General features: G+C 47.3%; 1 protein-coding gene and 1 long non-coding RNA gene across 2 annotated transcripts in view; one reads left to right on the top strand and one right to left on the bottom strand.

The window, feature by feature from the left end:
- Positions 1-2,941: 2,941 nt before the first annotated feature.
- On the bottom strand, positions 2,942-8,565 carry LOC117307693 (uncharacterized). Its single transcript, XR_004521559.2, has 3 exons — positions 8,455-8,565; positions 6,198-6,418; positions 2,942-5,138 (listed from the first exon to the last, which is right to left on the bottom strand). It is a non-coding gene; the product is annotated as an uncharacterized lncRNA (long non-coding RNA).
- KLHL14 (kelch like family member 14) overlaps positions 7,808-10,857 on the top strand; it is a 100,066-nt gene continuing 97,016 nt past the window's right edge. Inside the window, exon 1 of the mRNA XM_033837657.2 lies at positions 7,808-8,777. Coding sequence (XP_033693548.1) covers positions 7,849-8,777 — 929 coding nt within the window. The 5' untranslated portion in view covers positions 7,808-7,848. The remainder of the gene's footprint in view (positions 8,778-10,857) is intronic.

The raw sequence follows: 10,857 nt of genomic DNA, 5'->3' as shown, positions 1-10,857 counted from the left end.
GTGCTATGTACGCTTAGTAGTTTAATATGTCCATACAAGTAGCGGCTCTCTTCAAGGATTTAGAGCACTTTGCTGAGTGATGATTGCCATAGGTGAGATTTGAGGGCAGCACTCACTGAGGTCCCATCAAACTCTTATCTATGTGCTGTGAACAGTAAATTGTTTACTTTACAATATTATAAAGACTTTTATTAATTTTTAGATAATAGGTCAATATAATCAAAGAATTGAATAGTACCACTTTAGTCAAATGCCAAACACAGTCTCTGATTATAACATACCTCCTTGTTCTTTCTGCAGTTACCCTGATAAATTTGAAAATTTACCTTTCATAGTCCATCAACATATTTATTGAATAACTACTATGGGCGAGATACAGAGTCAGGCTCCATGGGAAGTTTTACCAGGCACTAGGCTCTTTCTACCCTAGAAACTTATAATCTAGCTGAGATCATAAAACATATTTTCCTAAATAAGCAACTAATAATACAAAGAAGTAAATAATAAATGTGAAAAGAATATTACAGATAATAAGTGCTATAAGAAAGTTAAGAACCTGCTCCTTTCTGCTCCAGTAGTTCATTACACATACCCTTATTAGAGCAATTATCACAATGTAATTACTCACTTGCTGTGTGTAATTTACCTGCCTGTCTCCTCCATTAGAATGTTAGCCCCTCGAGGGCAAGAATGCAGTTTTATTCATCATTGTATCTTCAGTGTTTACCACATTGTCTGGTATATAATAAATACTTGGCATATGCTTGATGAATGAATAAATGTAGGTCACAGGAGGCAGGCATTTCTTCTGTGGCCAGTGTAGCAGACTGACTCATCTCTAGAGTCAGATTGTGGGGTCTGAATCTCAGCTGTACCTTTGAAATGCTGTGTGACCCTGAAAAATTTACTTGATTTCTCTGCACCTCATTTTGTTCATTGGTAAAATGATAGTAATAGAACCTTTCTTTATCAGCTAATTTTACTATGGAACATATCACCCCCAAAACGAATAGCTTGAAACGGCAGCCATTTAATTAGCTCAGCGTTCTGTGGGGCAGTAATTCGGCGTGTGTTTGTTCTTCCGCCTCGGCTAAGTTCAGTCACACAGCTGAGTTCAGTTATCAGGTCAGCTGGGCAATGGCTTGGTCCATGTGGTATCTCATCCGCCACAGGCTAACCTGGGCTTTTGCACATCGCACCTGGCAGGGTTCAGAGAGGGAGGGTTGAATTAGACAAGGCCTCCTGAGGCTCAGACTTGGAGCCGGCACAAAGTCATTTCTGGCAGATTCTGTTGGTCAAAGCAAGTCACAAAACCAGCTCACACTCAAAGGGTGGGGAAATAGACTCCACTCTTGATGCGAAGGGCAACCAAGCCACATTATAATGGGGTGTTTCTATGGGGAAGGATGGAGAGAAGTAAGTCAGAAAGAGAAAGACAAATACCGTATGCTAACACATATATATGAGACTGGGGCCATTCTTACAATCTACCAAATTCTCATAGGATTAGCAAGAGGATCAAGAAAATAAAACACCTGAATGATTTAGACTAGTGTCTACCACACAGGTAATAAGCTCAATAAGTATTAGCTATTATTAGTCTGCTTGAAGTTGCCAGGAAGTTTCACCTTGGAAAGAAATCTGAGTTCAATCTTGAGAACTACGTGCGGTTTCTATACGTAGAGAACCAAGGCCTCTGATAAGAACACAACCTAAGCGTTGGCACTGTGCTGTGAAAGCGGGTTGTGTTCAGAAAACAGCTAACAACAGACTTCCCAGAAGCATCAGAACTAGATCCTGGGAACCCAGGATGCTGGCCAAGGAGTTGGATTTGACCCCAGGGCAATAGCAAAGCATTGGCTTTTGACTACGTGCTACTCAATAGCACTATTTCTTGACTTTTATTGTTATTTCAGATTTTTTGTTCTTCAGTAAGCTCCTTGATGCTGATGGTTTGTGCTATCTCAGGCCACATCTACCCAAGATTTAAAATAAAACACTAGAAACCTGCAAGTTTTGTCTGGGTTTTGCCACTCCCTGGCTTTGGGGAGCCAACAGGTCCCTCCTTCCTCCATTTCATTGTAAAATGGAACAATACCTCTCTCCGTCCACCCATTTTACAATGGTGGCAATCTGAAAGGTCAGGCCACGGGAAGTAGTATTTACTAACCGAAAGACACACGGGGAGGCCAGGCTTTGATATTGATATAATTGGAGGAGAACTCGTAAATCTTAAAAGAAAAGTCAAGAACCAGAGAAGTAAAGTTTCAACGTGGCCGTCCCTTCCTGTTAGGCAGCAAAATGCTTCTTGAACTGCTCTGAAGATAAAATTAAGTTCACCCAGTCCGGTGAGATGGTCCGGAGCAACCTGAACCACAGATTCTCCTGGGTCCCTGTCACCCTGAAGGCTGACCAGCCTGCTCAGAGCTGGGGGCAGCTCTCGTTAAACTGCTCAGTGCCAGCAGTTTCCGCATCTTTCCACTGTACGTAGTTTAAATGCAGATTCACTGATGAATAAATCTGATAATTCTGTCAAAGTGTGAAGACTGTTTGAATTAGATGACTACATGATCATAATTAATTTTTTTTATAAGACAATTCTGGCTCCTCTTATGTCATGTGAAATCCATCCCGCTGAGTACTCTCGACTAGTCACGTCCTTCCTGCCATTTTAAAAACAATAGTGGCAGAGATGCAAGCTGCTGGTAGTACTCAGCAGGACAGATCAAACACACAGATGCAATTTCTGTACGTTGAACAGTGAAGTAAGATAAAATTCAAATACTTACAAACGCTTAGTAGCTAGCATCCGATTTTTGCAAAATTGAATCTTTCATAACGGGATTTATTGTAAATAGTGTCATAGCATTTGTGAGTTCTGCGATAATTTCAGTCAAAGCCAGGGCAAGATATTGGAGGTATGTAATTTATATGATATAAACACTGGTTTACGCACAGATTAAGAACGGATTTTTTTTATTATCAGTATTCCTTTTTTAATTGCTTACAAAATAGCCATAAGTGTAATTTTTCTCTGAATGTTAAACATTCTCAAATAGTGTAACTTTAAAATCGAGAAGAAAACAGCCTAACCTCTTCATTTTAACAGCTGTTTTAGAATTGCAACCCCCAACCGGTCCCCCTTCCCTTCCGTCCAGGTTGTTAAATAAGCATTACAATTGTAGGTAGTTAAAATTTTTGAAATGTGCCTTTTATATTGTTTGAAAACAGCAAAGGTCCTAGTAATCATAATTATATATCAATATCAATATATCCTATCAGTAAATATATATACATATATATATAAATTCAAAACTAAGATACTGCGAGGTCTACAAAACAACCTTAATCCCTAATTCCTTTATGATAAAATGGAAATATGGCAATAATTTAAGCAATCAATACTCTTATTCGCCTTTGGGTTTAGTTCCAAATACTTCATTGGAAGCTCATAAAAGATCAACGGCAAAAGCGTACCATAAAATTATACTTTGCGTGGCAGAGAGTTTGGTGACACTTCACACACTTGCTAATGAAACGGAAACCCCAAAAGGTGTTATATTACAGTCACACAGTCTTCCTGTTCAAGACCTAAATAAGAGAAATTAAAAAAGAAAAAAGAAAAAACATAGAAGGGCCAGAAGATTTGGAAGATCTGTTCTCTTTCCTTCCCCTGCTCTAATCAAAAAGTCCTTTTCTGTTATTTTATCATGTATTGGAGCTTTTTATTATAAATATGAATATGAGAATGCAGCATCTCAGCAAGATCTGAATAAAGTAGTCTTACCCTCAGATAATCTAGGACCTTGATAGAGAAAGGCCTTTGTGAAGGATAAACGCTTCGCTATGATCCTTCCTCATCTATTCAAGAGTAAATATCCCATATGCATGTTAATGTTGATCATTCTAAATGGGGAATTCCCGATTTCTGAACCAAAGAATTTTCAGGTTTCCCCCTCCCTTAAGCAGGTGTCTTTCCATCTCTCACCAATCAAAGGGGAAGGTAAAAAGGCAGGCTTTCAATGAGCTGATGTGTATTTTAATAAGTTTACTAATCAGAGTACATATCTATTAGAATGAATCATGTTCATACATCTAATAGCAAACAAAACTCAATCTAACTCAAGTCCAGCTTTCTTCCATGTTCATTTTATTCAAGGGCATACCTTCTTTTTTCTGCTTTTTTTTCCCCTTCTTTCTCGGACACCTCCAGCCCCCATTGACAACCAAAATGCAGGGCTATAAATGTAAGGGTGCAATACATCATGAGGTAAGTCTAGAGAACATGTCCTCTACCAAAATGCACATGAATCTCTGGTACATCAAAAATTCCAGAGTCATGCTGGGGTTCTTTTTGCATGCTAAGCAGGGTCAAAAATGTGAGCTCTCTGTGGCCAACCTTATATATCAGATAAGCTCCAAAGTTTAAAGGTTATATTTGTGAAATTGCAGCTGGCTTTCCTGGCACTTGATTCTAGCTCCTGCAAATCAAAGACTCCTAATTGAAAGGCACATCTGACAATAAGCTTAATCTTCCAGTAAAAATAAAAAAATTGTAAGTTCTGAATCCTTACTGTTGAAGAGCTGACAGAGAAGTTCAGAGATGGCTGTATAACCAGGGAAAATATGTTTTCCAACAAGATCATAAAGCTTGAATGGTGCAGGGAAACAAATGTAAAGCAAAGGGCTGTCCTCTATTCTGTCTACTTCCCCCACCCCCACCCCCGTTGTACACTTAGCCACTCACCTCTTAGGCAAGGGCTCCTGACTTCCAAGTCAGACTCAAACCCCAAATACCAAGACACTATAAAGTGACATCTTGGCATACTTTGAGATCAGATTGTTTCTGCATTTCACAGTGTGAGGGGTGAGGGGGAGGTGAAAGGGAAAAGCAGCATACCAATGTAGTGAAATCTGGAAACAACAGCACATACACAGACACAAAAAGTTTGCATACTGCACAGAGCGCTTGAAGATCATAAATCTATGCATGAGAAAGACGTAGTGGAAATTTTGGGGGGGATTAGAGTTTATTTTTGTCATCTCTGTGAGACAGCTACTCATTCATCCAGATCACAGCTAAGAAAAAAGCTGGTCACAGAAATTAGCAGTTTCAGCTCAGCAGCGAAGTCGCCAGCCTGTGAAGGCAGAGAGAAATTGACTAATTAGCAATGCGCACTAAAACTTGACGGTTCTTTATAGAGAGAGAGAAGAGAGAGGGAGAGAGAGGGAGAGGGAGGGAGGGGGGGCTCGCTTTTTCCCCTTCTTTCTTCCAAAGATGTTTGAAATCGCAGTCATTTACGCTCGACAATTTTTACAATAGCCTTGAGCCATAATTTTGCGAGTCTCTCCAGCATCCATCCCCCTGTATGGTCTCTCTCTACTGGCCAAGCACGACCGTTTCTCTCCCCAACCGTGGATTTCCTATTACTCTCGTTACGACTCACTGAGCCCCAGGCCCAAGGATAATGATGTGTTGTTTCTTGGTAGCATAATTTGTCACACGTACATTTTTTCTTCTTCTTCTCTTGCAGAAAGCTCTGCTCCCTCTCTCTCTCTCTCTCCCCTCTCTCCCTCTCTCTCTCCCTCTCTCTTTCTCTCTTTTCTCCCTCTCCTACATTTTCTTGCTGTTGCTAATTCATGGTGATCAAATGATGTACGACAAAATAAATTGTAAAGAGTGACTGCCCGGAGTTGGGAACCTGAAGGTGTTTTCCCCCTCCCAAGGAGAGAGCAAACCTTTAAAAAGGAAGGACAATTGATTTTGGGGGGGAGCTTAAGTGAGCCTTGACTTTGCAGCTGGTTGAAAGCAGGTAAGTTTCTGGCCTTGTGTCTGCCTTGTGTGTGTATTTTGTTGTGTCTTTTGGGTTGTTGGACGCGTGGGGAGGGACGGGAAGGGAGTCTTTCAGAGGGGTGGGGGGTGATTGTGTGGCAAACGCTCATAAAGAATAAAACTCCTATTGCAAGAAATAAGCAGATGAGGGGGGAAGGCAAAGGAGGAGAGCAAGAAGGAAGGGGAATAGGAAAAGATGGGGGGGAAGACAACGAAGCGGGGAGAGCGAGAGGGAGGTATGACCGAGTCCACTTAAAGGGAGAGACTCTGGGAGATGTTTCAGGAGAGCCAGAGCTTTGGGGGCGGGGGCGGGGGGGGTGCGGATGCTGCCGGGGGAGGGAGCTCGCGGGAGATTAGGGTCCACCTGGAACGGGATGATAAAGTGAGTCGAGAGGAGCCCAGTCCGGTGGAAATAGGAAGCCGGCGATCCAGGACTGGCGCCAGGCAGGGCAGAGTGAGCCGCAGTGGAAGGCGCAGGTCCGGCGGGATCCCTCTGAGCCGGGCGGCGGCGGCGGCGGCGGCGGTTCTCCCGGGCTGGCGGGCGCGCGGGCCGGGTGTGGGCAAAGGGTCCCTTTCTGCTCAGCCCTAGAAGGTGCAATTACACGTTAAGGACCTGGCGCATCGATCTCGCCCCCCCCCCCCCCATCCTGCCCTCCTCCGCCTGGATGCGGGCGGCTCAGACTTTTTGCACAAGTAGTTCCAGGGCCGAGGGAGTCGGGGTGCCCGAGTTGGGGGGCTCGGGGTGGGGGGGCTGTGCTGAGGGGCTCTGAAGGAAGCTGCGGCTTCGGCGGCAACGCTGGATCCAGAGATCCCGCGCCGAACTGCGCGCCCCCCCACCATCGGATAGCCCCCAGCCCCTCCCCCAATACCTGCCGGTTAACTTGAACTTCTCATAGTTACAGGAGTTAAAGCCACTGCGCCCAGTGCCTGGGAGGGAGAACCGTCCACACGAATCCCACCGGGCCTCCCGGCTCTTGCTCTAAATCCACCCCAGTAGCTCCACTGCCTTCCTCCTCATCTTCCTCGGTGCCGCCCCGCGGGGGAAGGGGAGATACACGCCCGAACTTCCGCGCTTTGAAATGCAGGAGGTGGGGGGAGGCGGGGGAGAGGGGGTCTGGGGCTGGAGGGATTCTCCTGCCAGGTTTAAAGGCGTCTCTGGAAAATTAGCAAAACTGAGTGGTGACTGGGAAGCCAACAGTTTGCGAAGCAGGGAAGCAGGCAGGGCCGGGGTGAGGGAAATGAGCTAGAATTGATAAGGACAGCTCCCGCCTCTGCCTAGTCCACTGAGCTGGTCCTCACCGCGCTCCGCTGCACTTTCCCGGGAGAAGAAAGGGCTTTATCTGCTCCCTCAGACTATTAGTCTAGGAGTTTCTCGGGGCAGCACGGCTAATCGAAGGGGTCCCCAGCTTTTGGAGGGCTAAGTATTGCCCGCCCGCACGCCTGTCGTGTCCCCGTTCCCACCCCCCAAAACTGGACCAACTGCGAAAAGCAAAGCTGCGGGCGCGAGTTGACCTGGAAGCTCCGCCGACGGTCGCCTCTGCGCTCTCGGGCCACCCCCCGGCTCCCCACTCCCCGGCCTCTCCCCGCCCCGGCCGGGCATGGACACGAGCCCACGGGGTGTCTCGGCCTCAGCCGCCACTTTGCCGTCGCTGATGCCACCGCTGTCGCTGCCAAGAGCCGAGCCCGGGTGGTTTTAGGAAAGTGGGGGACGAAGTGTGTGGGCGGTGGCGGGAGGCGTAGTAGGGAGCAGAACGGGCGCCCGGACCCCAGACAGGGCCCTTCTGGTGGCGCTCACGGATCCAGCGCCTTCAGACCTCCTCCGAGGGTCGGTGTCCGGAGGCCAAGCTGAGCACTGATTGTGGTTCTTCGCCCTCCCCTCCCCTCCCCTCCACACCCGTCCCCACGCCGACCCCACCCCACCCCCTCCACTACCCTTCTCCCCTCCCTCCCATCCCCCACCCCTGTCTGCCAGGTCGGAGGAGGGTTTAAAGCCAGGTGCGCCGAGTCAGCTCGCCATGTCCAGATCCGGGGACCGGACCTCCACCTTCGACCCCAGCCACAGCGACAACCTGCTGCACGGCCTCAATCTGCTGTGGAGGAAGCAGCTGTTTTGCGACGTGACCCTGACGGCCCAGGGCCAGCAGTTCCACTGCCACAAGGCCGTGCTGGCCTCCTGCTCGCAGTACTTCCGATCGCTTTTCTCCAGTCATCCCCCTCTCGGGGGAGGGGTCGGCGGCCAGGACGGTCTGGGGCCCCCCAAGGACCAGCAGCCGCCGCAGCAACAGCCGCCGCCGCCGCAGGAGGAGCCGGGGACTCCTTCCTCCTCCCCCGACGACAAGCTGCTGACCAGTCCTCGGGCCATCAACAACCTGGTGCTGCAGGGCTGCTCGTCCATCGGGCTGCGCCTGGTGCTCGAGTACCTCTACACGGCCAACGTGACCCTCTCCCTGGACACGGTGGAGGAGGTGCTGTCGGTCAGCAAGATCTTGCACATCCCCCAGGTCACCAAGCTCTGCGTGCAGTTCCTCAACGACCAGATCTCGGTGCAGAACTACAAGCAAGTGTGCAAGATCGCCGCACTGCACGGCCTGGAGGAGACCAAGAAGCTGGCCAACAAGTACCTGGTGGAGGATGTGCTGCTGCTCAACTTCGAGGAGATGCGCGCCCTGCTGGACTCGCTGCCGCCCCCCGTGGAGTCGGAGCTGGCGCTCTTCCAGATGTCCGTGCTGTGGCTGGAGCACGACCGCGAGACCCGCATGCAGTACGCGCCCGACCTCATGAAGCGCCTCCGCTTCGCGCTCATCCCGGCCCCCGAGCTGGTGGAGCGGGTCCAGTCAGTGGATTTCATGCGCACCGACCCGGTCTGCCAGAAGCTGCTGCTGGACGCCATGAACTACCACCTGATGCCCTTCAGGCAGCACTGCAGGCAGAGCCTGGCCAGCAGGTATGAGACAACAAAGCGGGGGCGGGGGGGGGGGGGAAGAGGCGAGAGGCCGGAGGGAGGGGTGGGGGCAGGCAGGAGGAGGATAGGGGTGGGCTGGGCGGGAGGCTCAGGCAGGCTGAAAACAAACGAAAACAAACAATTCAGACTGTGTGGGGAAAGTTGATTTCAGAGTCCCTGAAAGGTCAACAGGAAACTGGCCTCACAGCATCCCCGAGCTCTAGAAAGCCCACGTTCTCAATATCCCCAGAGCCGGAGATGTGGGACTTGCGGGCTGAAACTGACAGGCAGGTGGGGTCAAAGGCCAGGCAGTTAGAAGTACAGCCTTGGAGCCCTTTTTATCCAGGCTTCCCTCTACATCTCAAAATATGCTTACTTAAGAAAAAGGGTTCTGTGATGAGAAGTCCCCACCCCAGTCCCCCTCTTTTCTGCCTTGGGCAAGCAGAAGTGCCAGGCGATGCTCGAGGAGGAAAGCTTTCATTCATTCTGACACTCAAGTTATTTTCTGTTTTTCAGCGACTGGGGTTTGCTTAGAGCGCTGAAAGGCTTTGTCTTTTAGGGTCGCTGTCAGAAATTCTGGCATCCCATACCCAGGCAAACTTTTCTATCTTATGAAAAAGCAAAACCTTTCCTTACAGCAAAGCAAGAGGATTCGGGATGTCAGAGTGAATCCTGCCTAGTAGTTCCCATGTCAGAGGGAAGCACAGTTGAAAACTGAGAGAACTGAGAGGAGGGGAAGGTCATCTAGCTGCAGTTAGGTCTGTACGCCTGCTCTGAAGTCACAAAGAAGTTGGAGAGTTGTTATTGTTGTTGTTGTTGCTATTTGGAATGTGTCCCCTGTGTGTATTGAACGTGGGATTTCCTGTCAAAGTTGAGAGAGAAACAATGCCTTTGAAAAATGCTGCTGAGATTAAAAAAACAAAGACTGTTGGAATTGGCAATCATGTTTTATTGGCTCCAATTTTAAACGCCTTTTTTAATGAGCCCTAGCAGAGGGTTGCTTTCTCTTTTTAGAAAAGAGAAGCAGTATCTTCTCAGTTTCTCATGATAAAACATCATGATTCCAGATGCCAGGCTATCCCAATCTAATCCACCTAAGTGCTATGTTAGAAAGTACACGGTTTAAGAATCCACCATGGCCTTTTCCCACTCAGAACGATGTCTTAAACATGGGGTCCACTTTCTGCAGCCTTATGGAATTAAATGTTTATTTTTTCCATCATGATGTTTCTACCAGACCTAGGTAACTAAACTTTTAGGAAACTGGAAGATATTCTCTACAGTTGTTTAGGGCGCACTTGTATTCAGGTGAGGCCCACGGGAGGCATGGGAAATCTTGAACTTAGAAATCTTGTAAGTTGATTTTTCTACTATTTTCAAGAAACGAATTGTAGTGTCAGAACATGACAGTTAAGACAATAACACAAACGAGGATCCAAACTCATGTGATTGAATAGTGAACACAGGAGTCCAAGCGACAATAACATGGAATGTATTTTTGTTTTGTAAGAGTTCCAATTTGCCTAAAAATCAAGATGGTAAGCTTAATGTGACAGGCAAATGCTACCACACCAAGGAACACTGGTGATCAATATTCTGTTATTTTAACTTTTGTGACTTATACATATACTTAACTTAGCATGTATCATACTATTAAGTTATAGTCCTGAACATACATTTATTCATATTTTTAAATGTACAATCTAATATAAATTCAGAAACCCAGAAGGATAATAAAATTAAGATTTAACTTGTTCTAAGAGTAATTTGGGGAAATAAGCATTATAAATTTGATCCAATAAATAAGCTTGAAGTCCTCATTGCACTTTTACCTGATAAATATGTCCTAGGTTTCAGTGTTGGAAGAGTTGACTTTCAAAATGCAAAATCCGTTTCCCACCTTAGTCTGGATTTAGCATGCCAGCTGGGGCCTGCTGGCTCTGTCCTGGTGGATGGCTGAGATACTAGGCTGCCTGGCTCCGTGACGACACCGTCCAGCTTCACTGGGCCATATCATTTGAAGGATATGTAGTGGCGTCTGACCACTGAATGCTTACAAGTGTCATGGATGCTGCAAGAATCT

Source organism: Tursiops truncatus, chromosome 13 (assembly GCF_011762595.2).
Source record: "Tursiops truncatus isolate mTurTru1 chromosome 13, mTurTru1.mat.Y, whole genome shotgun sequence".
Lineage (NCBI taxonomy): Eukaryota > Metazoa > Chordata > Mammalia > Artiodactyla > Delphinidae > Tursiops > Tursiops truncatus.
The sequence above is the reverse complement of the archived record's forward strand: the minus strand, read 5'-3'. Positions and strand labels throughout refer to the sequence as shown.